Source organism: Pygoscelis adeliae, unplaced genomic scaffold, assembly GCF_000699105.1.
Source record: "Pygoscelis adeliae isolate BGI_AS28 unplaced genomic scaffold, ASM69910v1 Scaffold718, whole genome shotgun sequence".
Lineage (NCBI taxonomy): Eukaryota > Metazoa > Chordata > Aves > Sphenisciformes > Spheniscidae > Pygoscelis > Pygoscelis adeliae.
In genome coordinates this window covers 318,719-336,479 of record NW_008825299.1, presented here as the reverse complement: position 1 = coordinate 336,479, position 17,761 = coordinate 318,719, and the positions used below count along the sequence as shown (strand labels likewise).

The 17,761-nt window shown below is 42.5% G+C and overlaps 1 protein-coding gene across 1 annotated transcript in view; it reads right to left on the bottom strand.

The window, feature by feature from the left end:
* MAP3K14 (mitogen-activated protein kinase kinase kinase 14) overlaps positions 1 to 17,598 on the bottom strand; it is a 22,736-nt gene extending 5,138 nt beyond the window's left edge. Inside the window, 11 exon segments of the mRNA XM_009329968.1 lie at positions 444 to 594; positions 977 to 1,140; positions 1,838 to 1,942; positions 2,383 to 2,514; positions 3,225 to 3,354; positions 5,553 to 5,690; positions 6,757 to 7,365; positions 7,488 to 7,698; positions 9,568 to 9,637; positions 10,213 to 10,485; positions 17,502 to 17,598. Coding sequence (XP_009328243.1) covers positions 444 to 594; positions 977 to 1,140; positions 1,838 to 1,942; positions 2,383 to 2,514; positions 3,225 to 3,354; positions 5,553 to 5,690; positions 6,757 to 7,365; positions 7,488 to 7,698; positions 9,568 to 9,637; positions 10,213 to 10,465 — 1,963 coding nt within the window. The 5' untranslated portion in view covers positions 10,466 to 10,485; positions 17,502 to 17,598.
* Positions 17,599 to 17,761: the final 163 nt, after the last annotated feature.

The window sequence follows — 17,761 nt, the reverse complement described above, 5'->3', positions numbered from 1 at the left end:
AAATAAATTATGGATAGTCTTAGAGGCAAGACTGGACCACAAGTATGAGTTACAGTTCAGGACGCAATAAACCTCTGCTTTCAGCTTTGCTGCATACCAGGCTCTAGCTCACTAGATGCAGTTGATACTTCAGCTTAATATGAGCCCAGCCACAGCACACACCTTAATAAACCCACATAAAGCACAACATAGTCAACTTCAAGCAGAGAAGGAAGAAAGAGCATGTGACAGCACACAGGAAATTTTAATTTATTTGGGCGAGAAACACCTGGCTGTGGGCAACAGCTATCAGCCCAAAAATATACATCAATGCTGAAGCCTGTGCAAATGATATACTGAACAGTAAAACATACTGATATTTCCCATAGGACCACTCTGACATAACTAGCGACTGGCCACTTCACCAGTGCGGATAAGAAGCTTTAGATACAGGACATTTCTACCTTCTTCAAGTGCGACACTGGTCTTAGTTTTCAGTTCAGATGCAGATGCTCTCTGAACAGGCTCTTTCTCCAGACCCATTTTAATAATCTCAGCAGTGAGAGGGTTGCAGGAAGGTGGAATTTCCCTCAGAGGAGGTGGCTCTTTAGCTATCTGTGTAACAAACAGGAAGTGAAAGAGGTTAGACCAGAGAGGCTTCACTTGATTTCAGAAAGGTTCTTCCCACCCTGAGAGCATTTCCAACTGAAATTACAGCATTAAATGAGAGACCTGAGCAGTAATTTTATTACAGCTGAATGGCTAAAAAGTCACACCCAAGTCATGAGCAGGATACAAAAGAAACAGCCCTAGCACATGTAATACACAGCAGTCTAAGAGGCGTAAGAAATGATCAGCTTCCAAAGCAAGGCTGGCATCATCGTAAATGCCCAGCTGGCTCTCAGCCAGCTTTCCTGAAATGACTGCTCTCTAGCTAGGTATAATGAGATTTTGCAGGCTTACGTACCATTTACTGGAGATATGCTGGTTCACTTACCTTTAGACAGAGCGGGTGATTGTAGTACTGGGTCCAAGGGTGGCACCCATTAAGCATGTGCAGCATCATACAGCAACTGCTCCAGACATCCACTTTGGAGTCACAGCGCTTTCCCATGACCACCTCCGGAGCCATATGAGTTTCCGTGCCAGGCACATAGTTCCCTAAAACCATTCAAATGAAAACTCACTGCAGGTAAACTAGACGACTGCTTCAGTGCAACTGCTGGGAAGTCTCCTTGTCTTTTCAGTTAAAGTGAGAAACAAGTCACCTTAACCCAAAAAGCAGCATTGTGTGCTCTTATAAGCTGTTCAAAGGCTACGTCTCTGTATCAGTCTTATACACAGAATAGGTGTTAAGCTCCCCTTCCCAGCAAATTTGGGAGACAAAACATTGGCTCCATTGGTGAGCTCAGCATTAGAAAACATATCCCTCTCTTTCAACAGCTGCATTAAGAAGCACTGTAAAATTTAACTGTCCAAAAGTCAGCGAGGAATTTTGCTTTGGTGGAGGTCAGGATTCTTCCCCAGCTGTTTAGTGAGGTTACATGACAAGTCAGAGTTAGATTTTTAAGTTTCGATGTGGTTTCTTGCAGGGACAAAACACTGAATGTAGTATGCTGACATAATCTTACAAAAAACACAACGGTCTTCTAGACTGGGAGATAAGGAACACCTTCCAACCTTAAGTTCATTTTAGCTGTCAGTGGGATACATCACAGTAATATCAATAAATGCAACACTATGAGCAACGTTAAGTCTGGAAAATACAGTTGCTTGCAAATTAGCCATATGTAAATGTTCAAAAAGAAAGAATGAGTCAGTAGGGCAATTCTTTAGAATCGCAGCAGAAAATCCTTACCTGTGACCAAGCACTTTCCCAGGCCATCTGGATGAAGGTGAGCAGAGTGACCAAAGTCACACAGAAGAGCCCTGCTTCCATCATCAGACAAGAGCACATTTTCCGCTGTCAATGAGAAGTTTTTAATTAGTCAGTCTCCTTTGTATTGTGGTCACTGAGATGGAAAAAAAAAGTCAAAAGCCCACAGAACTACAGTCTTTTGATCTAAACCAAGGTCTATTACTCCTATGGAGTGTCATCGGCTTAAGCAAGTACACAACTACAGTTATTTCTACTTATAAGCTACCAATTATCTGCCCTGGAGATTCCTCTGCCGCAGTGGTGGGGCAGCCTGGGCAAACAGCCTGTCAGACCCATCGGATGACAGAAAGAAAGAGGTGACAAATATGATATGCCCAGCTGTTTAGAACCAAGTTAAGCTCTAATCTCAAATGTAGAACTGAAAATCTAGTTACTAACCTTTTGCCACTCAAGAACTTAATCTCCAAGCAGTTTGCCTCTTGTAAGAAAAAGGGAAGAACAAGGTACCTTTAGTACCATCCTACCTTTTACATCTCCATGGAGAATGTTTTGAGCGTGAAGATACTCCAAGCCCTCTAATGCCTGGCCCAAATAACTGAGGGCTCTGTCCTCTGGCAGGCAGCCACTCTGTTTAATTAGCTGACCTAGTGAGCCACCTAGAAAGGAATCCAGAGAGTCCATGTTAGCTTATCTTTAAATTCTTCCCAGCATCATCAGTGTTTCTCATTGTTTCTGATGAAGAAATGAGAACTGCCAGGTCTGACAGCCCTTATCTTCCACACATGGGTCTGTTCCTTTTGTTTATTCCCAGAGTTCTTACTGCCCACAGAAACTAGCCTCTTTCATGAAGCCTTTTGCTTAGTGTCAGTTTAACGGTGTTGCTTTATATTAAAAGCAACTACTCTGTGATGAGATCGGACATTTCTAGGTGCTACTGATCACCAGCCAATTCTTCACAAGCTGTGTTTTCCATGGTCCTGGCTAGAAAAAGAGCATCAGGCAACAGAAGCATCTAGGTTTGCTTATACAGTATCCCCTGTTCCAGCACAATATGCTTTACATGGTGCCATGCAAATACACAGGAAAGCAAAGAGCAGCATCAGCTGTGTGTCTTAATGAGAATTTTCACATCTTGAACTCAAGTGAGGCAGGACTGGAAATTATTCCCCCCACAGAAAGACCATTGCTACACACCAGCAGGGGTTACACATACCTATCCCAACCCACTCAGGAATTAACGCTAGGAACACTCTGGATACATCAAAGAATTAACAGATTTAAAATTGGGGCAGGAGGAAGAGGAGATCAATGTCCACCGCATTCAACAGTTACAATGGTGCTTCCATTGTTGTTGTTCCTTTCTCACCCTCCATCAGCTTCATGAAGATGGTCACCCAAGGTCCTTCCTTCACAGCTCCATACAAGGGGACAACTTTAGGACTTGTTATTGCAGCACATGTCGTTAATTCTTCTGCACGGAAGTGTTCAACTTGTACCTAGAGAAACAAAGAAGCAGCACTGAACAAATTTTGTGACGAACCCTGACAGAATTGTCCCTCTCTGATGCTCAGGTCAGAGTGGCCTACACTGTTTAACAGCAGAGGCACAAGGATGACCTTCGTTAACAGAAATCAGTGGGTACAGCAATAAGTGGGAACACTCAGAACGATTCTGAACAAGGACGATGAGAGTCCCTAGATCCTCAGTGTCTGAGTAAAGTGAAGATTTATCAAAAAAGATGCCAGGTTGCAATACCTCCAGCTTATAACCGAGTACTGGTAATCTTCAGGAGGAAGGTAATTTCTGTCTCAGTTAAAAAGATAATACTGACAACTTAAGCATTCTGCCTTCATGAAAAAGGAAAAAAAATTAAGGATGGTGCAGTACTTGGCAAAAATACAACTCCCCCAAAACAGGAGGGAATATGAAATACGGCCACAAGCAGTGATCTACACTATCACCTTTTTAGGTGGTACTCAGCCTGCACAGAAAAATGGTTAAAGAAAAACTCTATTCACTAAGTTCGGCCAAACAAAATAAAACAAGAATTTGCTAAAGACCAGAAGGAAAACATGAGTCATTAAGATTCTAGTGGGAAAAGGATGTATCATGTTTCTTCACTGTCAGCAATCCAGCTATAGCTAGTTTTCTTTAATCTCAAGAATTGGGAGAGCAGGTGCTTACAACACCAAGTATGGTGAAAGAAGGTCAGGTAGTCCCCTTCTAACACAGGCAGACAGCAGTAATTGAAGACGGTTACTGATGTAAACCGAAACACATCATAGTTAAGTGTTCAACTTGCATGTTAGAACTCACTGGTTTAAGAGTTTGGTCTGACAAGATGTATTTCTGATCTACAGAACTATCCTTTGAAATGCTCCAGTAATTAGGGGGAAAAAAAAAAAAAAATAGACATTTTGAAAGACTTCAGCTTCTCCTACTCTCATGTCTTCCTTTTCAGCACAACCACTCCTCCTGCATGAAAACATACCCCACTAGTAACAACTATTTCTCCTAAGACTGTCTATTTGCAAAATGGATAATAAACTTAAGTAGTTACATACTGTCAGAAAACAAGCTGGTCATGTTGCCACAGAATTCCACATCTAAAATGTGAGGATGCAGAATAGGAAATAATTTTCTACACGCTTTAAATATGTTTGCTTCTATACAGCTGACAAATGAAATAGCTAAAAAACTGAACAAGCTGGCTTAGTCTTGCCACTGAAATCTTTCCACAGGCAATACATCAAGTTGAGACCAATGTAAACAAGAAAAAGCAAACGTTTTAAATTGAAAAACGCAAGTTCCAATTCTTTTTGCATATAATATTATTTTTGTACTCAAGACAAATGCTTCCCACACACTTTTTGAAGTTTTCTATTGGAGTAATGTGAGAAACATCAGTTCACAGAAGTGATTAAACTATTCAAGTGTTAAGTTCAAACAAAATAGTTTACATTCTCATCATCTACTTGCATTATCACTCTACCTTCACCTCTGAGGCCTCCCCATGGCTGCCTACAAATCAATACCCTGATTCAAGTCATATTCCACACACTTCATACATCGTATGACAAGGGCATATCTTGGTGTACAATAGATTATGCCAACTTCTGGAAAAACACATATCCTTTGCTGCACCTGTAACAGAATCACCTCATTACAATGTGCCAGTATTGCATATGACACTCACTGAACAGACGAAAGCTCTCTCTGTTTTGAGTGCTTCCCGACTGCCTTATTTTTTTCCTACTTTAGTCCTTTTTCAACAGAGAAATACATGCCATGTCACCATGTACACTGGACATGTTTTAACATGAGAATAGTTAGATAAGCAGACAACTCACACAGCTGTTTCTCCCCTGCAGTCACTAGGGACACACAATCTTTCTGAAATCTCTACTCTTTCGGCCTGTCTCAGCACAAAAATCAAGATCCCTTCTAGCACGCTTTGAAGGCCAAATGAACCTATTTCTGGCTGCTAAGCTTGACGCCCTGTGCACATACAGGTTCTCTGTCTGCTTCTTCTCTCCATGCCATCACCTTGAAGTTTTCCCTTGGACATAACCACAGCAGCATTTCACTGTGACTGTACAATAAGGTACCTACTGGTAGCTGGAAGGAGAAGACTTTTTCTCCGTATGCCTTCTTGTGTCAGGACCGCCCCCCCACCTTTCTCACACATAATTACCTTTTTGGCAGCACACTGAAATCCCGTCTGTTTGTCCTCTATTTTGTATACTTCTCCAAAAGAGCCAATGCCCAAAGAACCATGACACTTGGTCCAATGAACCTCTTCTCGGTACTCATAATCCACTGGCTTTAGTTTCTGGAAGTTAAAATCAGAAAACAAGATGAAGCAAGGAAAGAAACACTTAACTGTTGAGCTCCACAGACAGAGACCAACATTTTCAGAAAAAGCACAATGATAGATACCACCACACCTCTCTAAAAATCCCTGTACAAAATTACTTCTGTCACAGGCTTGAGGTGAAACGATACGGGAGGACCTACTTGATTTCTGTGGGCTCTGTTTGATCTAAATGAGTGCACCCCATTGTTGTAAAGAAAGGCCACCGGTATTTGGATAGCTTTGGAGCTCCAAACTATTCCCTTCACATGCAGGACATAACTACGAAGCTAAATCCTACAAACAAAACAAGATTCACATGACTAAACGTAGACATCTATGTGTGAGCTAAACCTTTTTTATAGTCAGTAGACTGAGATTGTGCCTTAGGTCTCAGTGTAAACATGTTCAGGCAGGTAAGTGACACCCTGAACGCCACCGACAATAATGACAGGGTCACACTGATTCCAGTGAAGAGTAGTCTAAGAGGAGTTTAAGGTGGCAAGAGAGAACTGAATTCAGAAGAAATGAATCATGCCTCTAAGATTTACATGCATTTGCTATGCCCAAGCCCTGCGTTTGGCAAGGGACAATGGGCGAGTTGCTGGGTTCCTACCAGAGGCAGCAGACATGCTTTTTGCACCTTCACGATCTACATGTCCCTGGTTTCTGTCTGTGTCACAGTGCAGGTCATCTATAGCCAATAAAACATTGGAGCCTGTTCACATGAATGGACTGGGTTCTTTCACAGACAAACCGAGAAGACATGTTTGAAGACTGACTAAGCACAGAAACACTTCTCATAGACAAGCATGCATATTTTGTGAATGAGCAAACAAGTTAGAGCCACCACTCTAAGACAGGGCTTCATATCCTTCAAAAAACAAAACCACATCTTTAACTGGCAGTCTTCACCCATATTTCAACCATTCAGAAAATGCAGCCTTGTTGCAGAAGCTAGTACATGGATGCAGATTCTCTCTCTTCTGAAGCCCAGGAGAAACTCTGCCTTCCATGACACTAGTGTGTAGGGTCAGAAGATCACCTCATTAAGTAGCACGCCTTCGTTTTCATCTGCTTCATGAAATTGTTCCTTTGGGTCCAGTCCACCTCCTCTCCACGTCTTGGCTAGGCTGGCTAAATTTTGTGGTTCACCGAGACTCACGCTCCCCTTCAAGGCATCTACCAAGTATTCTTCCACAGAAATCTTGTCCAAACTGGTTTTCATGGACTGGTTGACGCATTTGGGGAAACTATATTCTAAGTTTAGGCCAGGTAAGTGATGCTCACTGTCCTGATAGTTGAGATCACCATGGAAGTACGTCTCCAGAGCATTACGTTTCATGGCATGGAGCGGACTGTCCAGATGTGGGAAATGAGGGGGTATTATGTTGTACGGAAAAGGATGGAGAGTTTCAGGCTGTGGAACACTATCCCTCTGATAGTGCCGTTTCCAAACATGATTAAGGCACTGAATAGGGCTTATCAACTTGTGCAGTTCTGTTTTGTATTGGCTTCTTGGTGAATGGAGTTTGCCCGTGGACAGAACTTTCTCGGGTTTCTCAAACGGCAGTGGATCATAGACCAAGTCCTTGTTAAGTTCTGAAACCCAAAAACTGTTTCTGTAAAGAGTATTTTGGTGCAATTCATCCTCCTACAAAATAAAACAAAACAAAACAGCTGAGCAGGAACCTCAATATAGCCACCCAAAATTCAACCAAGAATTGTTAGGAGTTTGCAGGACTCCTAAACCAAGGAAGGTTTAAGGATTCTCACCTGGACGGGAATTGGAGTGCAGCTCTCTTGTTCTGGAGTTCTGGGACCTCGCCTGCCAGCAGCCACTGTTTGTATTTTCAGCTTGGATCTTTTCTTGTGACGTTTCTTTTTCGTCTTACCACGATGCCTCCCTCTCCAACAGGTAGGCGCCATCTTCCCCTCCGTTGCATGGGCCACATTGTTAGGGATTTGATCGAGACTGTCTGACCGGCTATTGGAAACCAAAATGCATGAAGTCTCTTAGATCTGACGGTGAAAGCACACCTCCAGTTAACAATTATGACCAACAGAACAAGAATGAGAATAAGCAATTCTGCCTTCTGAGATTTAAAGAACACAGAATGATAATGTAACTTCTTGCCTTCTAATATGTAGCATTTGTAACTTCAATATCAAGGCACAGTACTATATCTGGCATTGCGAGAAAGAAATGTGGGGGGTGCATGGGGGAAGCAAAGCATTAAGTCTCCCAGTATTTGCAAATTCTGCAAGGAACAGCAGGACTAGATGGCAAAGTAGAGGGAAAAAATACTGAATGTCTCCAGGTTGCTTTGAGATAGTTTGTGTCTATGATTTATAGTGAACACAGAGATTATGTATAAATGCAATCTATTTTAAAAAAATGTTAAAATTCATAAAACTGCTCATAATATAAACGTCTGCTCTATTTGAAAGAAAAATAGGCTTTGCACCAAAGAAAAGGGATGACTAAGCACACTCAAATAAAATAGCTTCAAAAAGCCAAAGTGTTCTGGCATGTAAAGCTCAATCAATACTATTTCTAGGAACGCATATATATACAAAACAGCACTGGCCAGCACACCAACTGGGGGTCTGTACAAATAGATGCAACTCTCAGAGGAACATTTGCCTGCAGTTATTCAATACCAATCATAGTAGTTAGATTTTTTTAATCAAGTTGTAAGAGAAAACAGGATATTTGATCTTCAAATGAAGAAATCACAATTGTTCTGTTGATCCATGCAGTATATCATCTGCCTTTACTGAAGAGCGATGCAGTTCACAGGCAGCATTGCTCTCTCCACCTTTTCCTGCTGTTTCAGTGCACCACTGAGTGCTAAAAGATCCAATAAGTAGCGTTCTAGGTGATGGCATTACCACATTGCCTTGAACCTGAACAATTAGCTGGTGTGCATTCTACATAAAGCCCCCAAGAAATGGTTCACTCTGCATTTCTTCGGTTGGTTCATGGGACAACGTCATAAAGTCAGTGGGCAACGTCAAACCATATGCCACCCAAGGCCAGATTCAGCGTCTGAAAGCCGCCAGAAAACAGGCAGCACCTAAGTCTATATCCCAGCCACCCACTTCAGAGAGCACTGGAGCTGCTTAATAAAGCTGCAGTGCTTAATAAAGCTCCAGTATGTGCCCCAGTAGGGCACATATTCTTCATGAAGGAAAAGTGGCTCACTCCCAGATGACTTCAGAAAAGCAAGTCCCAGGCCTCTGTTTTCCATCGCAACTGTTACTCCCCCTTTGCCACTTTCAGCTTCTCTTCACAACTCTATTTCTGTTGCTGATGCTCTCATTAAGTAAAGGTTCTTCTCTCATCCCCTTTTGTTTAACCTCCCCAGAAACAAAGTAGTTGTTTCCTTTTTCTCAGGACTACTAACAGCAGCCTAAGTTTCCCACAGCTTTTCAAAGGGGATGGTGTAACATGGTTTCAAAAGCATCAGGACAGTTCAGTTAAAAAAGATTGAAAACTTTCCCTTGGATCCTTCTACCTCAAGCTCATGAACCTCAAAAAATGACTCAGTCATTCCAATACAAATTTGACAACCCAGAAATAGAGGCAGAAGTCAATCAGCAGGCATTGACAATAAGACAATGCAAGGTGTTTTGAGTGGTTTGTGCTTAAACTTCTATTTTCTTCTAACACAAAAAGGTTTTGAGGAAGATGTTTGGGGAAAGACACACTCTTCCCGAACCTCAGGCAGAAAAGCTAATTCAAACAGGAGTGCTTTTGGAAAAATTATCGCAAGCACACAGAGCCAGGGTGATTTGGAACAAGTCAGCACACAACAGTGAAGGTGGGTATTCATGTTAAGGGGTCTCTCACCTGTAACGCTTACTATGAGCAATAAAGGATCTCTCTGATAAAGTGGGGCTGAACTCCTGACTGTTTTCACCTGTGTGAAAGAAAACAGGATCATCACATGTCTTCAATATCAGGCAAAGTCTATCCTGGTAACAACTGGACTGAGAAACAACTCTACCAACTTGCTAAACCAAGCAGTGATCCAGACAAATCACCACATAGTTGTGCCACATCACCCACACTATGTTCTTCCTCCCCCAGCATTAGATAGCTTCCCAGCACTGCGATCTCCTGATCCCCCAGCTCTTTTCCACCTGACAGCTTTATTTTGTGGTTTTTTTTTTCTCTTCCCCCCCCCTCTTTTAAAACATCTTTCAGAAGTCAGCCAAAAACAGATGACCCAGCAGGACACAGATTTACAAAGCAGCTAGGTGCAATGGCCACATGCTGTTCTGTTATTTATGCTTTATTCAGTGGATGCTGACACATTATTAGGAGATTTCATGAGCTTCCTAAATAGAGACTGGGATGTGTCACCAACTCCACCCCACTTGGGATTACAAATAGATTTCAGCTCAGCTCTCCAGGAGTGCAAAGTGAGTGAAATCTCATACCGCGTTACGCATTCCTTTTTATCAATGAAGAGCAGACCGCTCTGCTACTTACATTCTGCTTGGGCAATAATAGAAATTGATGCACAGCCTCCTTCTGTTTCTTCTTTTGCTGTTCCTTTGGTGATTACATCATTCAGGATTTTCCACTGACTGTGAAAGATGACCTTCTTTGAATCTTCTACTTTGCAAACACTGCTCTGCTTTTCACTAACTGTCTCGTTCAGCCCCTTGGTAGCTGTGAGCTCCTTCTTGTGCTTGACGGCTGGATCAGGAGCTCCTTGGCATGTAATTCCCATCACTGCCATTTCACAGGTTCAGAGAGTCACTGAGTAAGAAAAAAAACCAAAGCAAAACACGTGTCAAAATACTTAACTTCACAGGCAGAAGCAGCTTCAAGTTCATGAGAAACAGGAGGCTGCTGAAGGTATCAGATTACTAAATAATTTAAACCAAATCAAGGTCCTACCCAACCTCTGAGCACAGAGCTGAAAAAGAACCCAAGACTGCCAGGTCTCCATCCCTGACTTGTACCACTGAAGAACTGAATAATCAACGTTATTCTAAGTACTAAAAATATGAGACCACACAGGTTTCAAAGGGAAATTTATTTCTTGGTATATTCCTTTAGCTTAAATACAAACAGTGAAACCATATAGAAGAGGAAACGTATCACTAAACAGGAAGAATATTCACCCCAAAAAAAGAAGAAAGAAGACGACACAAGAGACTTTCTCCTAGAGTGCACATAGGAGAAATTACATTGTGCTCTCACACCACATAAAATGGCCATAAAATCCTGCTAATTGCTTTCTTCCTTGTACTCAGTCACCCTCAAATCCATTTCTCATTTTTCCTTCCAATGAAACAAGGCTAGACAATCAGCCTGCCCATTCATAGCTCCTCCCTCGCTCCCCTTCCTTTCCCTTAATCACCAATAACTTTTGAAATACTTGGTCAAGCCCCACAAAAGTAGAGGTCTTACGGTGTATCGGATTAATGCAAGCTGGTGTTGGACAGAAGACAGTGATGGTGCTGGAAAAGACGATCCCCTCCGCTTGGCAGCAGCTGGCGAGTCAATCAGCATGGGCTGCTAGCTGACCAGTTAGCGTAAATGTAGCTCCAAACAAGTCCCAGCACATGCCAAATCTTGGCCAATTGGCAGCGCAGAGGAAGGTGGAAGGGAGCCAGGGGTGGAAAGGGAGAAGTATAAAGAAGCATGGAAGCAAGGCACTGCAGGACAGGACAGGGGTATATTGTGGGGTGGAAGTCACAAACGTGGAGAGTTAGGGGTTCCCTACAACCACACTGAACACAAGCCCACAGGAAATAATGGCTTTGGTTTAGCCCCTGATCCCCTCACCTTGGATTCCGGAAAGGTTAACACAGTTGTTTTCTTTTACACCAGAATATGCTCTATTGCCCCTTAACTGTAGAGGTCACTTCCTCAGGCCAGTCCTCTCACAGCTCAAGTGCAACATCTTAAAATGAACATTTCCATCATTAAACAGCCCATGAAAATTCAGAAATCTTAGCAAACACATACAGTTGTTAAGTACCACGAACCCAATATAAGACAAGGAGGAGGGACATTTGAACAGAGGCCAGCAAAAACAAGATCTCAAAACTATTACAGGAGCACATCTTTGAGGTTCATCAGTTTAAATCTGCACTAAGGATTTTCTTTTCCTTTTGTTTCCTTTCCACCCACCCTGAACAGCTGCCTGGGGTAACAGGACATTTACTCTAACAGGCTCCTGGCAACATAGATCAATCAGGAAAATGACAAAACTAGTGGGTGCTCTGTGCCTAAAGGGCCACCAAAGAAAGGGGAAGGGAGCCGTTATGGAGCCAAGTGCATGAACCTTGGTGTGATGTGTAAATGAGTCACCTAACAACCTGGCAGGTATACAAGGAAAGTCAACAATGACCACATTCAGCGGCTAAACAGAGAACAGCTGCTGTGCAAAAGAAGTGCTGATGACAGTATCCCACTCATTACGCCCGTCCAGCTCCCTCTCCTCTACAGAAATTATGTCAAATCTCAGTGCTGTAAAATAATCCCTTGGAGCAGCAGAAAGAGAGCCTGCCAGATGACTAACCCAAGCCACCAGTGACCAAACTGACAACTTCAGAGCTATTTTTATACTCACTCTCTCCTGATTTGCATTAACTCTGTCTCTCCTTGCCCTCCACTCACCTTCAAGGACTTTCAAGGTCTGCAGCACAAACCCATCCCCATCGCCAAAAACTATGTAATTCTACAAGTCAATCCTCAGCCTAGTTAAAAGCCAGCAGAGAGAGGGGAGAAGCAAAATTGCAAGTCCTTGTCACCCTCTGAAATGGAAAAGAATAACAAGGAAACATTACTGAGATTAAAGTCAACAAAGCACATACCTCACTTGCCGACTAAAAAAAAAAAAATAAGAGGTAGCTATTGTAAGCAATGTCCTCTAACATAGCAGCCGCCAGCGCTCAGACAGTTTAATGTGTGACTCAGGTCTACAAGGCTGTGTAGGCACAGAAGCTGTGAGCCCAGCCCAGTTTAACTGTTGCTGCACAACTTTCAGGTCTTTATAAGAATCAAAAACCCAACTATTTTTATGGTACCTACAACAAGCATAGTTGGCAGAAGTTGTGATTAAAGAGAAAATAAAATCAGAACTTTTAAATAATTTGTGAAGCATAACTTCTCTTGAAGCTACATATTCAGAACTGAACAGGCTAGACTCATCTCTGAGCACTTGGAGGGGGCGGCAATCCAAAGAGGCGCAAAGCATTCATAAGCCCCATTAATTCGGACGTAGGCACTCAGTCTCTCAGGCCCAGGCCCCGTACACAACCCTTTCTCAGGGAAGCTCTAGATAAAAGGGAGTCTTGGGAGCAGTAAATGGGTACCTGAGGTTCCACGGCAAGAGCACCAAGAACAGGATTTACCCACGAGACATGCTGGAGCTGCGGTTTCAGCTGCCTATTTACTTGCCACCGCTCCAGGATGAGCACAGCTTCCTGTACAGACATAAGTTATGTACGTACAACATGAGCAGCTTCAAGTTATTGAGCTGGAGGGTGGTTGTTTCATACCCCAAAGTGCTTCTCTGGTTTTCAAAACCTCCTCTCCCTCATCCAAGTCACTTAGATTGAACTGTAATTCTTGACTTCAATATCCCTGACTTTCTTCCTTCTATAGACGTGTGTATGGGCTCGTTATTGTCAAGGAAGAAAGGGGAAGTCGGGTTAATGATGCAGTAGATAAAAGTGAATACTACACCCCTAACCCACAACGGGCTTTTGCTAGCAGCGTTAAAGACTAGCTCCTTATCTTCACTAAGGTTTTACACTCACCTCTGGTTAACTAATGTTAGTTCTCACTGCTGTAAAAAAGAAAGTGCATTTTTACAGAATGAAAGCCAAACACAGTATCAGTTGTGCTGTGGAGGCACTGATCCGACAGCAGTGGCAACTCCTCCCTCAAAAAATGTCTGTGCTCCTGTGAGAAACTAATATACTGGGTAAGGTCATCTGAGACTTGTAGGGAGTCAGAATTAAGGAAACACTCAAACATTATTAATATAAGAAATAACCATGTGCTTTCTGCTCCTTTAAAACCTCCTCCCTCCACCTAAACAAGTCCCTGTTCACCTTCTTCAGCTCTTCCTTCTCAACTGGAAGCTATTTGTAGCAGGGACCTTAAAAGAACATTTCTGTGTTTCATGAAGTTACCATCTATACAGAAAGAGAGACTCATAGCTGGAAAAAAGTAATGCAAATACCTCTCCAGCTCTAAAACACTCTGCAGCATACCATAATATGGGGTCCTGCTTGATCTGCCTGGGTCAAATCTCCCTTGCCAATGGCTTTTTGGAGAATTTCAGTTAACATTTTGTGGAGTAGCCCATAGATTTGGTTAAAAAAGACTTGGGAAAGAGCTTTAAAATATACATAAGGCTTCATAAGCTAGCTTCAAAGTATGCAGATTTCTTCTCCTAGCCTGAGTGCGAATGTTGAGCAGCAGTTTCACATTGACATTTAGTTTGAAGAAAAAAAAAAGAAAAAAAAAATCATGTTGTCTCAGTGAGGTTTCCCACTTCCTTATTGAGAAGAGTTTTATGAACAATGCATTAACTTATGTTAGCCTTCTCTTTTGTAGCTGCTACGGGTTTATTAAAACAACACAACTAGCATTTTAGCAATGTTGCTTTGCTGACCACTACAACAAAGCAACAGCTGGGAAGAGCCAGGAATTTATGCATCACTAGATCAGGGAATGTCAAACGAAAAGAAGAACATACACCTTTCGGGGACCTTCCAGTCCTAACAGCTGTCGATAGGTATTTGAGAAAGTGCCAGGTCTGCAGCCAAAAGAACCTGTCCACAGTATTAGCTAGAAACTCATCATACAAAGACATCAAACCTTATCAAAACCCACACGTTTCACCAAAGAAAAAAAAAAGATTACACTTGTTAAAAAAATGAATCACACTAAAGATCTGGTTTGGGGCCCAAAGAATAGATATACACGTACAACCCTTTCAAACCCCAGGCACCACTTCCCCTTGTCCCTGCCTCCTCGTCGTTGTCTTTCTCTGCCTGGATGCTATCGATGAGCTTCCTTGCCTGCCCACGTTTCAGATGGAACTGAAATTAAGACAGTTCCGTTTTCGGCTGTGTCAGTTTAAGGCATATTATTGTAGCATGGGCCCGGGGTGGTTATTTAAACAAGCTCAGTGCTGTCAGCAAGGAGAAGTTTCGATTTGTGTCAGAAGAGACTTAAAAAAAAGTTGTAGCACTCAACACACTCCCCTACCTTAAAACACACTTAATGCCATTTTAAGTTAACAGGTTTAGGAGAAAAAAAAGACTTCCCTTGCGTATCTAAGAGTTCCAAAGTAAAAATAAATAGAATGCCTGACTGATTAAAATACTGGTGAGTCAGATCACCAGTTGCTATTCCAGGATGCTCCTCTTCCTTAACCACTGTTATCCATTCGTCTGTAGAAGGGGATCCTGTACAATCTTGTCTGGTTCCTCTCGGTCTCACGTATTGTCAAGTACTGCTGCACACAGGTTTACCTGAAGATCACCAGGTAAAGCTAACCTTCTACCTAAACCACCACGGAACTGCCTGTTTGAAGGATTTCACTATCAGCCTTGTGTTCAGGAGTAAGTTATGTTACAAATGATAATAAATATGTAAACATATTCTTTAAAGTGGTTTGATAGTAAATACTTCAAAATCCTGTTTCAGCCATTTGTATTGCTTACTGTAAACATCAGGATAACGAGCTTCAAGTGTCTTTTTAGTTGCCAGACATTAGTATATTGCAACAGTTTGGTTACAAAGTCTGTAGGAAAATATTTGACTGGGTTTAACCATCAGCAGAATTTCTAACAGTGTCTAAACACACCTATCTATCTTCATTTCCTCAAGTACAAGGTTGAGTACAACTCACCCCTTAACAATTCTTTTCATGTTGCTGAACAAAGATATGAATAACACCATTTGCCCAGAGTTTATAAACATCACCGCAACCCCCTTTATTCAAAGAAGTGGCTAATTTTTCCAAACTGCTTTGCAAACAAGTATAACAGAAAGCATCAGAACAATCTTCAACCTGACAAGGTTTTGCTTCCCGGCCTGGCTTAGCTGTTCCCACGCAGGCTTTCAGGACACTGCTTAATGACATCCTGATTTTTAAGACCCACTTGTGGAACGAAGCTATTTCCTAAATTATAAGAAGATGATATAATAAAGCACCTAAATGGACAACTTCCAACAATAACCACAAACACGCATTAAACTCAATTCTGCCCAAGCCGGCAGGACTGAGTTTTCACCAGTTATTACTATACATTGCTTTGCAGCTTGAAATTTTCAATCACATTTATAAAATGCCATGTAAGGCTACAAGAAAGCAGTAAGGCTGAAATGCTAGGCCAAAACAAAAGTTTAGTTAAATTTAGTATAGCTAGAAGCATTTCTATGTAATCTTAATTTATGATTGGTCCTGCAAATTCAGTTATGATGATTTTATGCTGTAAAGTAGAAACACGAACTGACCAGAGTAGTTTCTAACTGCCCATCCTGAGCGAACACCCATGAGACAAATTCCCATATTAACTGCAGAAGAGAACTGCCTTTTAGACAAGATGAGGTCCATATTCTTCGGGACCCAGGGCCCTGATGTCACTAAACTGTGACCAGCAAAGCCCAGTTGCCTACAGATTAAAGTCCCACATGTCTAGCCCTCATAAGGCCTCCTTCTGGTCCCCCCATGCATCCTCTTGGTCTCCCTTTCCCAGCATCTCCAGACCCTTTCCTAACTCTGGTCTCTTTTACTCCAAGCCAGCCACTCTTCTTGGAAATTGGAGATTTTTCTGTCTTCCAGACCTCTATCCCTCTGTCTCCGCTGACAGGTTTGACTGACACTTGCCAGCAAACTGCAAAAGTCGCAGAAGGAAAGTTAAAGAGACAAGATGGTCACATTTGCCTCCAACCTCTTAGCAGCCAGAGCAATAATTAGGCACCACATTACTGTTACAACAAAAGCTCAGCTCTGCCTTCTCACATTTAACCCTGAAATAAGATTCAGGACAGACCGTGGCAAAGTTCATTAACTCCAGTGATGTTGGATCAGGTCCCACAAATCCTTCAGGATTTTTGGTTGTTACATGTTTGTTTGTTAGTTATACTCCTTCTTCACAGCATGCTATACAAAGATTCACTCTCTTATAGCAGTTAAAATTTAATAGTTAATAGCAAATGACTCATTCCAAAGGAATCTAGTGGCTGTGCCAATAACAGATTTTAACTTAGTTAAAATGCAATAAAGCAGCACACTACAGACACATATTTCAAAGCCCGACTCGATTATTCTTATCACTAATGTCGCAGCAAAGAAGGTGCAAGTTATTACTCATAGAAGAGTTCAGAAAGCCAGTTGAAAAAGAAATTTAGATGTTGTTTATGGATGCTAGTTTCAGATAGCTGCTTCTTACATGTGCAAAGCACTGAACACATGTTTCTAATGTAACCGATTAAAGTAGACAGGAAGCATCGGAGATCAACCACAGCAGCAACTTATTAATCAGCAAAGAAGCATTTCAACCTTCTGCCAGAAAAAAAAAAAAAAAAGAAAAATGTCACGTCAAAGAGAAGTGCTACGGCTAACTGCAAGAGGCGAGCAGACAGGCAGTTTAACTGAACTTCAGACCTTATTCAGTTGTATATTTTGATTAGCTGATCTCAGGCCTGCCTCCTCCTCCCCTCTCCAGGGCCAGGGACCGCTTTGGAAAGCAGCACCTAGCAACACCCAATGAACACGGCAAAGTCTGCGGCTTCACCTCTTCCCTCCGGCGGGTACTCCGGGACAGGCGCGGCTGGGAGGGAACCGGGGAGCTCAGGAGCCGAGGAGAGGAGCTTCCGAGCGGACCAGTGACATCTAGGCTGTAAAAAAAACCACCACAGAGAGGGTCTCAGTGCTCTGTGGAGACGTGGGCAGCGCGGGCAGGCGAGGGAGGGCGGCTGCAGCGGGTCCCAGGAGGAGCCCGTCAACCGGCAGGTACCGCTCAAAGCCCCCCCGGTACTCCCGGGGGCCAGAGCC